Raw genomic sequence first — 17,386 nt, 5'->3', positions numbered from 1 at the left:
GGGGTAGAGGGGCAGTGATCATGAGAAACACAGGGCTTCTCCACATGCTCTTCCCTTGGGGACTCAATAATCATTTGCATATTAAAGGCTTTGGGAAATCCTTAAATGTGTTGACTTCAAAGTCTCCCAAGCCTGTCCTACCATGTAACTCTCCACACACCCCCCACACCCCCCCACCACCACGTGCTCTGGTTCAAAACCAACTGGGTTTAAATAGAAGATCATGACTCCCAGACCCCTGAACCTTCAGTTAATGATTTAATATCTCAACCTCATCTCTAAGTGAGGATAATAATAGCACCTCACACGATCACCTCTCATGATGTACCACATCACATGATGAGAATTAGATCAAGATAATGTCTGTAAAGTCCCCAAAATGTTGACCTCAATCAAAGCTACTTCCCAGTGTCCTCTCCTTCATCTTCAAAAACAAATTGTACACATTAGAGGAGTAAATTCTAGCAAGACCTACGTAGCTAATAGTGAAGGTCCCAGGTTCTATCAAAAAGACTTAGCAATAGGGGCACCTGGGTGGCTCAGTGGGTTAAAGCCTCTGCCTTTGGCTCAGGTCATGATCCCAGGGTCCTGGGATCGAGCCCCGCATCGGGCTCTCTGCTCTGCAGGGAGCCTGCTTCCTCCCCTCTCTCTCTGCCTGCTTCTCTGCCTACTTGTGATCTATCTCTCTGTCAAATAAATAAATAAAATCTTTAAAAAAAAAAAAGACTTAACAATAAAGCACCTAGCTCCAAGTCCCCAGGATGCTGAGATGCTAAAAGGCAAACACATTTACAGTAATTCCACAGAAGCTTGCGTGCATCATACTTGATATTTTTTAATGAGCTTTAGAGACAGCGAGACTAATGGAGTTCTTTCCCACTCTTTCCTGTACTGAAGAAATTGGCCCAGGTGACAGTGCTTTAAGTCTTTAAGTAAGTGAAGACAGATAACCCAGGAAATCTCTTCTCCCTATGGTTCCTGGTTTGGGGCCAATAATCACACATTCTAAAAGGCAGAGAAGCAAACAAGCAAAAGTAACGTTAAAATGTGCCCTACGTACACTTTAAAGAAAACATCAAGGTAAATTTTAATCTTTCTTGAAAAAAAATTATGCATATTTAAAAATCCTATCTACCATTCTTTTCTTTTCTTTTCTTTTCTTTTCTTTCTTTCTTTCTTTCTTTCTTCCTTTTTTGTTACTCCTCTGTCCCTAAATTATTTCTCTCTTCCTTGAACTGCCATTGTGTGTTAAACCTATACTCCACCACATGTGATTTATTGCATATGACTTTTGTTGCTATCACATAAGGCAGTTAGAATCTGTAAGCAATACTGTATTGCTCATTTAAACAAAAAAATAACTCCCCCCCCCAAGGAATGACCATATACAGTTTAATGAGGAAAGCTGAGGTTCTTAATAGTTAGGAATGAAGGATTAGAGACATTACTACATGAGCAGCATGGCAGACAATGAGCAATGTTTACTAAAGAGATACGACTTCTCAAGACAGTCAATGTTTCCAACAGATGTGTTAGGTCACTTTATTTTTTTTATTTTTATTTTTTTAAAGATTTTATTTATTTATTTGACAGACAGAGGTCACAGGTAGGCAGAGAGGCAGCCAGAGAGAGAGGAAGGGAAGCAGGCTCCCTGCTGAGCAGAGTCTGATGCAGGGCTCGATCCCAGGACCCTGGGATCATGACCTGAGCCGAAGGCAGAGGCTTAACCCACTGAGCCACCCAGGCGCCCCTGTTAGGTCACTTTATTGAATGGAACTTATCTCTCTCTCTCTCTTTTTTTTTAAAGTACGCTTCATACCCAGTGTGGAGCCCAACACTGGGCTAGAACTCATGACTTTGAGATCAAGGTCTGAGCTGATATCAAAAGTTGGTCACCTAACTTGACCACCCACTACCCTACCCACTTATCTCCGAATGGAACTTCTCTTATACATCCAAACTTAGAAAAAATATTCAGATTTGAAATTATTAAAATATTCAGCCCAGTTCATTAATTTACATACCAAAGATTTCACAGATTATTCAGCAGTTTCATGTAAAAATTGCTAAGCTAGCGGTTGTACCCTAAGGGATAGTATCTTGGAATACGCAGCATAGCCTTTGTGTTTACTGTGTGTACTATGCTGCTTTTCACCAGATCTTCTGGAACTTTTGACAGTATCCCAGGCCCTGGCATGATCGGATTCTAAGGCTTCTTCTTAAGAGGTGAAGAAAGACCAATGTTCTGGTTTGTAGTTTCCTTAGGAACTCTACTCTGCTCTTCCTGATCTGGGTAGGTGATATCTGGGATCCCTGGAGGGACTCTGGGAGTTCTGTTATTTCCTGAGTTCCTGTAACTACCCCCATGAGAGATAAAATCGGATCAGACCAACCAAAGAGATTATCACAGCTCCAGAATCTTTCCTGTCAAAGAAGCCCCATTCCAGAACTATTTGAGTGTATTATTTTTGGGTATCCTCAAAATTCTCAAGGAGACATTTCAGGGATCCTGAATTTCATAAGCTCCAAATGAGATCAGAATTTTCTAAATGGAACTTTAGAATTTGCGACTCATTCAGATCATAGTGATCAGAATAGTTTCTGAGTGCAAGTTAGGACATTTTCTCCTTCCTTTGTTCTTTGTCAGAGTTCTGTTGCACGTGTCAGAGCTGCCTGCAGACCTTACATAGGTAGATGTCACATCCACGTGTACACACTCACACTTGCATGCGTGGTCATACAGACACACCGAACATGAACATTTTATGCATTCTACTAGTAATTTAATCTCCAGGAGTAGACATGGAAAGGACAAGTTGTTATGATTCATTCATCTCCAGGAAGGATTGAACTATCATTTAACCCTAGTGACACATTGTTTCTACTTCTTCTGATCGGTTCCACTCTGGGACTTGTGTATCTTGCTATAGTAAGAGCTCTGAGGGCCTGGTGATGGAGTTTCTCTTTGCATCTTGTCTCTATGGAGCCCTTTACTGGTTCTCCCACATAGATGAGCTTTATAAAGTGTTTGTTCACACCGGTAAGAGTAAGTAAGTGAGTGGAAGGAAGGCATTGCAAAGTTCTCAGGAATACTGAGTTTCACTTGTTATAGATCCCTAATACCTTCTGACTACAAGTTCTTGTCTCCAGGTGCCACCCTTACTGACATAATTGGCACAAAAGCACACTGTGCATGAGACATGGGAAGAAGAAAGGCCAGCAGATGGGTTGGTGATGATGGTCCTCATCAGGGAGTGGCCAAAAGTTAACTCCTTAAGGATTCTTTTTGCTGACTCCTCGGTAATCTAATCTCTAAGTATAAGGTAGAGGAGATGGGGGCGGGGGTGTTGAAAAATAAAAGGGTTGAATTTAAAAAAGTATTCATATGGTTTCCATTCGATGATAATGAGATCAGTGAAGGAGATCTTGAAAAATTTTAGCAAACTTCTAGGGACCAGGAGATCCACTTTGGAAAAAAATGCAATAGGGATTCTCATACATATTCCAGTTTACATTTAAAAATACACACGTTTTACTACGTGGATGTTCAAAATCTTTATTTAAAATGCACTCAGATGATATGAGGATTTGGAGGATTTTCTCCTCTCTCTTTCTCAAGTACCATGCTTTACCTTATTTATTTTCTGTTAGTGGGTAAGCTTATCTTACAAGCATGTTTTATCCCAAGGAAGAAAAAGATATATTCTATGTTTCTCACTAAATATCCTTTCACAAAGACCAAATCGATGTATGTTTTCCAACAGTTACTGCACATTCTTGTTTTTATTGCTGAAAAGATTTTGGTTGGAGTCTTTGAATTCTTATCTCCAGCCTGTTTACTGAATTTTCAGTCAGCTTTCTCAGGATGAAACTATCTTTCACTTTCAGAGATAGGCGCTATTAACCAGAGTTTCTTTCTACAAAATGTTGTTCCACGGTCATTGGTTGTACCAACAACAACCAAAATGAATGTGTGGTTTGCTTTTAAAATTTTATCTTTCGTTAGGTAATTCATGTGCTCACTTAAAAAAAAAAAAAAATAGAAAAGTGTAACAGCATAAAGAGCCAATTCATTCCCACCCAACTTTCTAGCATGCATTTGTCCTCTCCAGAGACAACTGCTGAAAACAGGGCTGGTACATTCAGATAGATACCAAATAACAATTTTGAAGTTATTATACATAATTTTGTAGGTAATAATCTATTTGAAGGAATAGTTCTAAATAGCAGTATTTACCATTTATGGGGCACTCACCATGTCTCAGGTGTTATATAGACACAGAGTCTCACTTAATAGAAAGAAGAAAGCAGTGAATGAATGCAAGATTGCTCCTCAGATATGCCAGGTTTGGTTTGCTTTGGGTACGGTTTGTTAATATTTGTTAATATCTCAAGCGTCTCTATTTTTGAGAAGAGAAAACTGAGATTTGGCATCATAACAGAAAGAGTAACTGGTAGGTTGGGGTTTCAGGGAGGGTCTATGGGGTATCAAAGGCCAGGACCTCTGATTTAGAAAATGCTGAATGGCTTCTCTTATACAAACTTTGGGATCGGCAAGGTTTTTTGTTTGTTTGGTTTTGTTTGTTTGTTTTTTGCACGTGTCCCTATTTCAGAATTACTTCCCCGTTGTTAACATTCTAATACCTAGAGTCAGTGAAGTTGAAGGAGGGGCTCTTGGTGACACAGAAAGAGCCCATGGCTCACCCTGCGCCCTTCCACTTGGATAGACTGTCTACATGACTGTCAACAAATGCAGTTTAAAAGAGCGTGATTTTTGAAAGAGAATGCCCGTCTATTATGCAATAGAGAGTAATCGTTAACACAGTCTAGATAGTCATCACTCTCTCTCCCGTCCTACAGGCTTGTTTGGCCACATTTGATTAAAAACAAAAATGGGAATGTGGAGTCATATAGGGTAGAGTTATTGGAGAGTTGATTCCAACTCTTGGAAGCGGTAAAGAAGAGGTTAAACTGGACCAGGAGGATTTTTGAAGTCTTTGGCTGGGAGGTTCCATTTGGAGAAAGGTGCAGGGGAGCCAGGGGTAGCCAGAGGAACAAGGCAAGTTCCCATTTGTTTGGATTTCTGATACTGAGCAGTTTGATTCTCACCTGAGGGCGCAGTCGGGCACCCCGGCTGGCGGATGGAAATATTAACGAGCAGAACTTGCCAGACCAGCGTCTGGAGAGGGTAGAGCGAAGCGCGGAAAGGACTGCGCGGCCCCTTTAAGTATTCGCGGGCCCGGGAGGAGAGGGAGGAAACTGGGAGCCGCGGGGACGGTGGGGAAACCCACAAGCGGTTGAGCCAGAGGAGCGGCAGCGTGAGAGCAGAAACTTCAGACGCTGCTGATCCCGGCGGAGCTCGGGTGAGCAGCGGCGGCCGTCGCTCCCACCCGCAGCAGCATCCTCCTCGCCCCTCTCCGCCACCCAGGGGAGGTCTAGGAGCTGCCTCTCTACGGCTACAGCCAGGGCTGCGGGCGGCTAATCTCAGGAAGTTTGGGCTCCAGCATCCCGGCCGCGGAAGAGTTCGGGGTGCCCTGAGTGCGCGCCCCGGCGAGCGAGGGACCCGCGGCGATGGTGAGCGCTGCGCGGGGCTGGGGGCACCGGGGAGGCGCGCGTCTGTCCGCGGACCTGCTGCTGTCCCCAGTGCCCTCCGCATCCCCCAAGTGATGGGAGCAAGGGCCGGCTCGGGCACCCACTGTCGCCGCACCGCCCCCTCGTTCGGCCCCAGCGCGCGGAGTCACCCAGGCACACCCCCAGCACCCTTCGCCCGTCCTCCAGAGCTGCTGCCGCTGCCTTGGCTGCCTTCCTCGCCGCCGCTGGTGGCCAGCTGTTGACTGGGCTAGACTGTGGACAGAGAAGCACTTTTTTTGGCCCTCCCTAAGCAGTTCTCACACCCCAAGTTTGCCGCTGCCGCGCCTGCCCTCGCCGCGGCGCTCGGGCGCACAGTGTGGGGGCGCACGCCGGGAGGCTCGGCGAGACCCGGAGGCAGGAAACCGCACAACTGCTCTTCTGCCTCGGCTCTTTGTTGTTCGCTTTGGATGGTTCTTGGAAGTGGCCGAGCCTCCTCGGAAACCCCGGAGCCAGTGGAGGCAAACCTTGGAATTCTTAGTCTGCAAAGGGCTCTGAGGTATTGACAAGCGTCCGGAAAGGTCGACAAGTAATTGCCCTGAAAACTTGGCGGATTGACCCACGTTGCTTATATTAAGCCTTTGTGTGTAGTGTGTGTGGTGTGTGGCTTCATAAATTTGGGGACCCCATTTCTACTCCCTCCTCTTGGCATGAGACTGTATGCAGGATCCACCCGAGGACAATGATCGCGGAGCCTGCTCACTTTTACCTTTTTGGATTAATATGTCTCTGTTCAGGTAACCTCGCGTCTTTTTTCTTCATTCACCCTTCATCTCCCTTGCACGCCCCTCCCCACTTTTCGGAATCAAACCCCGAACTGCGTTTTCTGCGACCTCTCCCTTCTAAGGCTGGAGGGGTTGGATCCATGTAAGGAGTTTTAAGCGAAAAGGTTCTTAGTTTGCACTTTGGGTCGGCCCTTTCCCCCCATCCCCCAAGACCCCTAAGCCTCATCGCGGACCTCGGCCTTTTGCCAAGTTCAGGGCACGCCCAGATCACTCTGGGCAAACGCACGGTCTGAGCTCTCGGGTGGGAGGAGGCAGCGGCTGGCGGTGAGCTTGGGGCCTTAGGATGAGCCAAAATGAGTTTCATCCTTCGGCTTCTTCCTTCGGAGAGGGAGAGGTGCGCCCGGGGAACTTGGGGCCCAGAGACCCGCCAGGATTCCTGGACCTGGTCGTACCATTCGCCCCTCCTCTTCCGAGTACAAGGGGTTATTAGTAGTTGTTTTATGTAACCAAAGTCTGTAATTAAATTCGATTCCGAAGAAACTTCAGGAAATAACTCCTTCTTACGGTAGGATATCAACTAGCCATTCTGCCTGGCTGGATTTAGAAGGAAAACAGGCAGTTGCAATTATCTGAAGGGGAACAGTTAGTTGCCTGGGAATTTTCCGTGGCAAGGCTGAATTTAGGATTTTGGCGATTAATTAAATGGTACTGAAACTCTCTACATGATGTGTTGGAAGGATGCTGCAATGAGGTCCTTCTGACAAGTATACACTTAAAATAGTTTTCTTCAAACTCCCTAAGAAACTTTTGCTAAGGGGGAGCCACGACTCAACTTTTCTTTCTTTGCTTTTGGTAGATTCTGGTTTCAATCAAGGCTCCAATTTCAGGCCTTCACACACACACACACACACACACACACACACACACACACACTCTACACCTCAGGGGATTTTCTTATAGTCGAATACTGACCTTCAGGTTGCATCAGGGCCTATAACTTAGAGTCACTCAATTTTCATGATTATGAAACAGTTTTGAAAAGTTGGTTTTAGCTTTTTGCGGTCCATGGGTATGGTTTCTATTTTGACCAAAGATTTTACTTAAGTTAATGAAATATGAAAAAAAAATGCACATCAGCTAAACGATAGCAGATCCCTAAAAGAATTAGCCTACTGAATATGCTTCCTGACTAAACGGAACATTTGCAGCTAAACTCAGAATTTCATTACATTGTTATTCCTTTGAAGAAAACAGAAAACTGAAGTTTTCATACATTTCGCAGGGAACGGAGGAGTAGATTAAACCAACTCTTTGGGACTGACTCTCCTTACCTTCAGCTTCCCCTCTCTGTAATGTAGGTTTTTTTTTTCTTAGTTTGCAGATCTGAAGGACTGAATAGTTTCCCCACCCCGAGCCCAGCCATGGATGCAAATCAGAAACATTAAGACCTGATCTCTCTATTTGTCTCCCTTTGCCTTGTCTCCCCCTAGTTTAATTTACAACTTCAGACACCTTTGAGATTTTTTTTGTTGATTCACCTTCTCAGTTAAAGTTTATTCACGTGTGTAAAGTGAGGTGTCAGTGTGATAAATGACTGGAGGGGCAGATTACTGAAGATAGGGGGATTAATGATCATTAGTCACTGTTTGAGCTGAGTTTGTATATGTTGGGACATTTTATCAGGTCTGTAGATTAAAGATAGGGTCACACTAATAGGGTATCACTGAAGGCTGGTCGCGTCTGTGTGCAAATTCTGTCTTCACTTGGAGAAATATCCGGGGTGGGGGGGAGGGGTGTGTGTGTACCGTCCTTTCAGATTTGATAATTTGATTAATTAGTGTCTGAGATTTGTCGTTGAAATAGACAGGAGGCATTTCTGATCTTAGAGCTTAACTGATATCTGGCTTTGCTTTTTTCCAATTTAATTTTCCATTTAAGTCACTGATGATTTTTAATAAGCTTGAGTTTTCCCCACAGGGGTGTCTGTCTGCTTCCTTCCCCAGGTTGAGGGCAGAGGCGGTCCTTGTGAGGGCCTTTCTCAGATTTAACCTGCAACTTTTTATCATTCCTCTGATGACTTTCACTCCTGCTATGAATCTGAACTTGGGAGGCAAAATTGCTGGGCTGCTGGGGTGATTTCCTGACCATGTGCTGTTCTAAAGCCACACTATTGATTTGAATAAAACTTCACAGAACTCAGATAAGTAACTAGAGTTGGGCGTGCTCAAGACACCTGGACAGGGAATGAATGAAGTTCTTGAAAGATTGTGTTTCATATCTTGCCTCAAGCTTAAGATCACAGTCTATCACTTGTTAATGGAGTGTACTTAAGAGAAATGTGGTAAGCTTAAATAAATCAAAGTGTACTGAGGAGTAAGGTACCTTCAACAAGATTTAACCTGTAAAAGTATCTATTGGTTGTCAGTTCTTTCTCTTTCTTTTCTCCTTTTTTTTTTTTTTTTAAATCTGGATGCCAACCTAACAAGGTCCTATAGTTTTCTTCAAAAAACCCCAAAACTCCCATTTTGATGTGTTGATGTCATACTTGACATCAAATGTTCTTCTTCAGTTTGTGTTTTGCTTTTTGTAGCCTTTTACCTATTAATCAAATGCTACAACTCTTACTATTCTAGGAAACAGATTTTAGAAAAAAATGGATATTCAGAAACTCCTTTTTTTAAAGTGAATTTCCCTAGTGAGTTTTGATATATGAGTGTTCTTTTCTGTGGATAGCTAGACTTTTGGTGGAGGGGAGCAGTTGGGGTAGCAGTGAAGAAAAAGAATCTGTATGATCTCTCAGGGACTGATTCTAAACATTCTTTCTTGATAGACTTCCTCTCCTCAACTCCATTTTCTAAAACCTGATTTTAAGGAGAAAAAGTAATTGACTTCCAGTTCAAATTTAGGATGAAATCCAAATTTCACATAAAGTAAAAATTTGCAGTGCTGTCTTTCTTCCTTCTTTTTTTTGGGGGGGGGATTTTTTTCTTTTGGGAAGATGGATATTTCTTAGATAATTTTCACTATGTGAGCCACTTATCTGGGTCTCTGGTCTTCTCCCACCCAAAACCTCCACACAAGATTCTTTGGTAATTCCAACTATTTCTTATTAGTTTTTTTAATAAACTCTTTGGCATTTAAATATACTTACCTGAATACTGTAACATCCTTAAGTATCCTTATTTCTCGATAATGAGCCCTCTAACACTTAAAATATTTATGGTTAAAATCTGGAATAGAAAGTTGACCTGAAGTTTTTCCCTCAGTCTTCACTATGACAAATGAAGTGTTCCTGTGTGAGCTAAAGTGGTGTCAAATGCTAAATTTCAAACCTACAATGACAGTTGTTTGTTTATTTTACATTGAGTAGATATCTGAAATTTAAAATGCTGGTAACAGGGATATGATGGGGAGGAAACATGGAATGGCAGCTTGCCAGTGACGATTATAAACGGTTGAGTCTTCATGTGTCGTCCATGTTACTAAAAATGCTAAGGTAATGCTCATGTTAATTTCTGGCCCTTTTAAAAATGTTTACTTTTTCAAAGAGTAATTGCCTTGCAGGCTTGATTTCTTATAGGAAAATAAAAGGAAATCAGAGTTGTTCTCCAATTGAAAATTAGACCTAAGGTAATCTGTGGAATAAATTAAGAAATTTGGGGGCGCCTGGGTGGCTCAGTGGGTTAAAGCCTCTGCCTTCGGCTCGGGTCGTGATCCCGGCGTCAGGCTCTCTGCTCGGCGGGGAGCCTGCTTCTCCTCTCCCTCTGCCTGCCTCTCTGCCTCCTTGTGATCTGTCAAATAAATGAATAAAATCTTAAAAAAAAAAAAATAAGAAATTTGGTAATAAGAAAGAAAAAAAAAGTGAAACAGGAGCAGATGTCTAGAGAATTATAGTAGAAATAGATTCAGAAGTGAGCTAGTTTTAAAATATGGAAAGAGGGGCGCCTGGGTGGCTCAGTGGTAAAGCCTCTGCCTTGGGCTCAGGTCATGATCCCAGGATTCTGGGATCGAGCCCTGCATCAGGCTCTCTGCTCAGCGGGAAGCCTGCTTCCTCCTCTCTCTCTGCCTACTTGTGATCTCTGTCTGTCAAATAAATAAATAAAATCTTAAAAAAGAAAAATATGGAAAGAAGTGGAGTGGGAGCAGAGCGAGCAGCCATATCTGACCACACTCTCTGACCACACACAGGATGAAAAGCAAATCTGAGAAGTGGATTTCTGAAAATTTGATGTCAGTATGTACACTCCATATATTTCAACTTTATAAAAAACTGAACATTTTGTATTTAAAAAAAAACAATTTGAAACTTTTAAATCTTTGATAAATTCAAAGAAGAGTTCTCTTAAGCCATGTTTAATGAAACTTTAGAATATTGACTACCTTGATTTATAGAGGGGAGTGAAAAATTAAGTAGTTGTCTTCTACATCATAACACTTCTGGTTAGAGGAGACCAGTGAAGTAAAAGAAGGAAATAATAAAGAAAAAAAAGAGAGAGCGTTTGAGATTTGGGGTACCATAAGAAAGTCTACAATGACTAGTTCTATTGCCATGAAGACATGTTATCATTTATTGAACATTCACCCTTATCTTATTAATGCTTATAAGAACCTGATGACATAGGTACTATTATTAATAAAATATTACTTTATCCCTATTTTATATTTGTGGAAACTACATCATGGAAAGGTTAGGAGATACGAAAGTGCAAGAATTTGTACCAGGCTGATTCCAAAACTCTTAACCACCATGTACTCTCTCAGCTGAAAGAGAGAAATGAAAAATGTAAAAACAAAGATGATGGTTCAATACCTTTTTTTTTTTTTCTTGATGTTAAAACTCATTCCAAAAAATACACCTAAATAAGACCGTGGTTCCAAACACTTGAAAATCTGGAAGGGAGGCATTCCTTTTCCTGCCATTAAGCAAATGGTCTTTGCATTTTTAGATCACCAGGTAAGACAATCAGTTCATTACGTTGAACCGATTCACATCGAGGCTTTATCATGTCTGCCTTCTTGGGGGCATGCTTAAAAGAGGTGACTGAACAGAAGTCAAAAGAGTGACTGCTGGTGATGCCGAAGCACATAGATTCCAAGTCATATTTTGGAAAATGAATGCCATTCTCATTCATGCACACTGAAAGAAAGATTTTGCTCAGAGTCCAAGGCAAATAATTGGCACTCATCAAGGAAGAGCCTGCAGAGAGACAATCATTTCCCCTGGGGTCACTCTGCCCCTGTATGTTGGGCATGGGCTGGCGGTCATTTAGTGGTAGATGAGCCTTCTGCTTGACTGCTGTTCACAGATGACTCACTTCATGGTTACTGATCATGGAAGGGTTGAGCATTAATACCTGGTTGATCAGCTGGTTGGAAACTGCTTATGCATAGCCAATAAAGTGGCCATCCTGTGGAGATCAAAGACCACCTCCTTTCTTTACGATTCTGGATTAGCATGGTTTCCTTTCCCCCCTTCTCCCTCTACCTTCAGCCCTTTCCTTCAATCTTGCTGTTGAAGAAGAGGGAAAGATTATCTGTAGTGTACTGGGAGATAGCTTTGATCTTCACTTCCTTGCCTTTCTCTCTCTCTCTGCTTTTTTTTCCTTTTTTCTTTCTTTCTTTTTTTTTTTTTTTTAACCATCCAAAAGGCTATTTCTAACACTGGCAGGTGTCATGTTGCTTGCTTCATGGGAGATCTCAGTCCTATTTCCCTTCAGCCCAAACAGGCAGCTACAGATCCCCTTACTTCTGAGATTTTGCTTGGCTTCCAGACATCTTATGACAATGTTGTTCCACCCATATAACAATATTTTGAACAGCTTGACTGTGCATCAATCTTTCTGATTCCCTCAACCGAGAGAAGTGCCTCTGCCATGTTCACAGCTGTCCATGGCTTAGAGCCGAAAAGGAATATCTCTTTGGTTTGATTAATTTTTCTTATTATTTAGGGAAGAATGTATAGAAGGTAAACAATTGGAGAAAGTGTTCTTCAGCCACTGGTGTGATGCAGAATAGTCTGTAGGCTTAATGCCTGTCACCTAGTTTGACACTTAAATGAAGCGTTAAAAGCACCATCAATGGACACAAGCAAATGTCAACAGAGCAGTGTGGTTCTGTTAAGTGGGAATATGTCCTTTTTATGTCAAGTATTTGATTGGTATGTATACAGCATATAAGAAGAGTAGACTTGAATTCCTAATAATACCATGTACTTGGGGAATCTATTTTTTTGTTCATGTTAGTTTTTTGATTTTTTGGTTTTTTTACTAGAAAACTTTTTTTTAAAGCACTTCTGGCAGTAGCAGCTGCTGGTGACACTTTCTGAAAATGCTGTTGATTGGATTTCAGAAAGTATCAAGTTCAAAGTATGGGCCACCTATGCCTGCGTTCAACTCCTCTGTACATGGCCTGAGAACCAAAGACAGCTTAGCCACAGTCAGCCATGGCAGGAGCTTGGAGTCCTTGGAACTTTCCCCTAAAATTATCTGCGGGAGGTTCTTGAGACTGTTGGACACCCAGTTTGTATCCCTAACACTGTGATTCTTCTTCCTTGTCTATTCTTCTTTGAATGTGAGGGAAAGTATTTTAAGAGAAATAAAATTGTCACATGGGACAATTTAGTACTTTAAAAATCATTTTAGGTAAATGTTATCTCTTGATGTAACTTAAAATTTCTATAAGCATAACAATGCAATGTTTATATGAGCATTCAGGTCCTGGTAGCATGTTATGTATGGTCATAATTCATGCACGATTATGGAAAAATACATCAACGTGGTAAACTCATTCTTGGATGTTAGCCGAAGAGGAAACAGGGATCCTGTTTTAGTGTCTCCCCTCTGACGGGACTGAAGCAATCCTAGGTGTTATTAGCAATCCTAGGTGGAGTTTGAAAGGAAAATGGGGCCAAAGAATGAGAGAATGGGGCCACACGCATGCGTTTCGAGATCATTTGGCATCATAAGGTGCTAATGAGTTATACTCAGTCTCATAACTGGATCTCCAAATGTAAATAGCCTGTACGCTAATTATATTTCTTTCTTAGCCTGCGATGTCTTTTCCACTTTTCCAATGATGTACTAGCCCTTAGTTTGGCTACAAGTGTCTGCCTACGATCCCTTCCCTAGATAAAGGAATTTGAAAATGTACACTTTTTTCGTTTCAGGGTCTAAAGTGGATTTTGTTTACCCAGGCTTGCTTTAAAAGGCAGTCTTTGTTACTCTGAAACCTCACTAAAATGGTGCTCACTCATGTAACAAAGTGAGTTAAGGCACATTTGTATGTGTTAACCACACACCTCTGGGTAGCTTTAAGGGACTTTAGTGGGGGGAAGTCATTTTACTGTCTGCAGACCATTCAGATAGCAAGTTGTCTGAACAAAGCAAACAGACCTCTACAGGCTTTGGAAGAGAAACTCACTGGTTTTTCTCCCTCATCTTTGAAGAGAAGTGAAAATTAATTTAGCAGTCCGGTATCAGGTTTGGAACTTGGGGTTGCTTAAATGAATGAGCGTAGTAATGTATTGCCCAGACCTAAACACGTAGGAGGAAAATAGGAGCTTGTCAGAGCCTCTGGGTACTATGCAGAGAGGGGAGTCCTCCACTGATAACATCGTCACTATCAGTCTCTGAATTAGGGTAGAATAGAAGCATCAGGAGGGCAACTTTTAGTTAGGCTTAGTGTGGCCGGAGGGAAAACGAAATTCATTGCATCCATTGGGCTTTTCTCTATCATGGGTCATTCAGTTTGAGGAGCTCATCATTTCCTAGGGTTTCATGTTCAAAATTATCCTTTCACCATTTTCCATTTGACATATTGACATATTTAATATGTTTTAAATATACATGGTTATTTAGTATACATATGTCCTGATGAGGAAAAGAAATGAACTGATTAATTAATTAAATGATGAATTAAGGCAGTGTAGGGCCAGCTGCATACACGGAACCTGAAGGACTAGGGATTGATAGTAGTAATAATAATAATTGTAAAGCCTAAAATTTATAAAGTGTTTACTGTCTGTCCCCCAGAACGTGCTAACATGCCCTACCTTATTTAATACAACATTAGGAATGGCCGTATTGCCATCATCCCTGTTTATCAATATGGAGAATGAGATTTAGAAAAGTTGGTGTCTTGACTATGGTCAGTCAGCGAGTTCGGTAGAGTGAGGAGTTGAAACGAGCATGTCTGAGCCAGAATTTTTGTTCTTCCCCGTTGTACAGACGCATTGCACTGTTCCTTTAAAGGGAAATGATTGTAGATGAAACAGTATAAAATGTGTATATAATAAGACTATCAAGTTTTTGTGGGTGTGATGTTTTTTGTGATGCAAGATTATGGTAGATTGTGCTGCCAAGCTTTTTTAGTTCCTTTTTCGATTCTTCTGGTCTCTCTGATTGTCTTTTCCTCTCTTCTGCTTGTCACATGAAAACCCGTAACAAAGAAAGCATCCTGGTATAATACAGCGCAGAAAATGGAAACCTATAGGTCAGCGCCATAACTTGGTTTGGTGGAATTCTATTGTGGAGTAAATTTGAGGTAGCGAGGGCTGCCTGGGTGGCTCAGTCAGTTAAGCCTCTGCCTTTGGCTCAGGTCATGATCCTGGGGCCCTGCAACAGGCTCCTTGCTCAGTGAAGAGCCTGCTTCTCCCTCTGCGTGCTGCTCCCCCTGCTCGTGCTCTTTCTCTCTGACAAATAAATAAATATTAAACATTTTTTTGAGGTAGTAAAAACTGACTAAGGTTTGTGATAGCCCAGTTGTCTAAGGAAATAGAAATTTCCTTATATATAGGAAAAAAATACTATCACTGGCATCTAACTTCTCTAAGGAACTGGTGTTGAATTTTTTTTTTTTTATTTTGAAGATAGATGGTTTACTTGATGATAAGTTGTTAGAGATAATAAGATAATACAGATAGTAGAAACACATTAAGCAGAAGCTTATTTAGAATCTGTGATTACTATTCTTTTAAAGCTGTATCTTTCTTAGATGACAAGTTTTATAGAAAACAAAGAATGCAGCATTGGTTAACAAGGTATCTGAGAATGAAACCTATCAAAAACAGTACTGTAATAGTAACTTTTCAGAAGTAATGTAGTTGATTTTTAAAATGTTGTTATTTTACTTTTTCTTACTCTTTTAAATATATATGTCTGACTAAGAGTGTTCTATAATTTCTAAGGTATGGTTTTCTCAGTTGAACTCACTGGTCTTCCAGAGTTTTTGCCAAATATGTAGATGATAGGTACATTCATACTCTTCATTATTTCCATAGGTTGTTACTTTACATAAGTCTTAAGGGAAGATTGAAGCTTTTCCTGCTTCCTTACTCTGTACTGCTAATCAAAATGGTATCATATTCAAAACCCTCCTTTATATGGGAGTTGGGGTCTTAGCTCTAAGGTTTTACCCTTTGTCTTAAGAAGTAGTCCATAAAACATTTATTTTTATAAACATACTCATTGCTTTGCAGTTTTGCAGTTTGCCATTCATTTGTGTTTGCTAATGCTATTTGTTTATTATTAGTGGGGCTTAACAACATCCTTTAATCCTCAGTAAACTACACACTATCAATCTTGATGACAACCAAAAATTATTATTAACCAGCTGTCAACTTTTGTTGCTATTAGACACTTTAAAGAATGTGGCAGACATACCTAATCATGTATAAGAACTTTTAATAAAAGATCTGGGCTGTGAACATATGGATAGGGAAATGATTGTTACATCATGTCAGTGAATTGTTAGCAGTATATGAATGAAAGATGTTTGATATGGTGAGAGAAGGGAGAAATGCCTTTTGGGAACTGATAGATTAAGGGGAATTACGAGGTCAAGGAAAACTTCCTGTAAAAAGTGGATTCCCAGAAAACGTTGAGAGAAAAAAATGGAGTATCTTGTTAGGTGAAAGAAAGTGTTTGAGAGGTGCATCCAGGAGTGTGATCTGAAAAACTGACAATCTATTTGAAGCGGTAAATTTTACAACAGTGCATGATTATAGATTTTCACTTATGATGTCATATTTTACTATTTAATAATTCCGTACGTTTGTTTCATTTATTTAATCAACCTTACTAGACAACAAAGTATTAAAAAAAAGCTTATTCCTTGCACTTAAGATATCATTGATGAATAGGTGATTACCATATAGGTAATTTAATAGAGGTATGTGTGACTGCTCTGGGAGCCTATGTTTGGACTATTAAAACCTTCACCAATTGAAGAAGAAGTGTAAGATAAATGTAAATGTGTTAATTGAATTCTTAGAGATTAGATATTTTTTGGCATTTCTGTATGGATAGTTATGTACAGATGAATAGATTTGGATATAATACTGTGTGTATTATTGTTATTAACCGTCAGAGAATCATTAGAACATTAACTAACTCTCTGTGCATATGCTTTTTCTGCAGTCCCCAGAATGCATGGTCTTTATCCTACTCTTGTTACTTTCTGTGACCGGACCAATCTTCCCATAGTCTCGAAGATTCCATTTATAATTCTTATAAACATTTTTCTCATATTAAGGTGAAGGCCAACTTCATTCCCTGTCTTACTGGCCCTGGTTTTATCCTCCAAAGGTACCCATGGTAAATCTAGTTCCCTTTCTACATGAAACTGTTTCAATATTCAAAGACAGTTCTGTTCTTTCTACATCTGCTCTTCTCCAGGTACAGTTTCTTCCAGTTTTCCTCCCTTGCTGAAGAGTCATTTCCCTTGGTTTTGCTGTTTTTGTTGTTATTTTTTTTAAAGATTTTATTTATTTATTTGACAGACAGAGATCACAAGTAGGCAGAGAGGCAGGCAGAGACAGGAGGAAGCAGGCTCCGTGCTGAGCAGAGAGCCTGATATGGGGCTCGATCCCAGGACCCTGGGATCATGACCTGAGCCAAAGACAGAAGATTTTTAACCCACTGAGCCACCCAGGCGCCCCTGTTGTTATTGTTTTAATTAACTATTTGTTCTTGTCCCAAAGTGTAACATGAAGTTTGAGGAACTTAACCTTTTTTGTAGTTAAAAATGTGGATAGC

The 17,386-nt window shown here is 40.9% G+C and overlaps 1 protein-coding gene across 1 annotated transcript in view; it reads left to right on the top strand.

Annotated features, from left to right (window-relative positions):
• Window positions 1-5,285: 5,285 nt before the first annotated feature.
• The window catches only part of ROBO1 (roundabout guidance receptor 1), a 411,503-nt gene continuing 399,402 nt past the window's right edge, over window positions 5,286-17,386 (top strand). The window contains 1 exon segment of the mRNA XM_080801074.1: window positions 5,286-6,365. Within this exon segment, the coding sequence (XP_080657200.1) occupies window positions 6,311-6,365 (55 nt within the window). The 5' untranslated portion in view covers window positions 5,286-6,310.

The sequence above is a fragment of the Martes martes genome (genome assembly GCF_963455335.1).
Source record: "Martes martes genome assembly, chromosome: 1".
Classification (NCBI taxonomy): domain Eukaryota; kingdom Metazoa; phylum Chordata; class Mammalia; order Carnivora; family Mustelidae; genus Martes; species Martes martes.
Note: the sequence above shows the minus strand (reverse complement) of the source record. Positions and strands in the feature narration are given on the sequence as shown.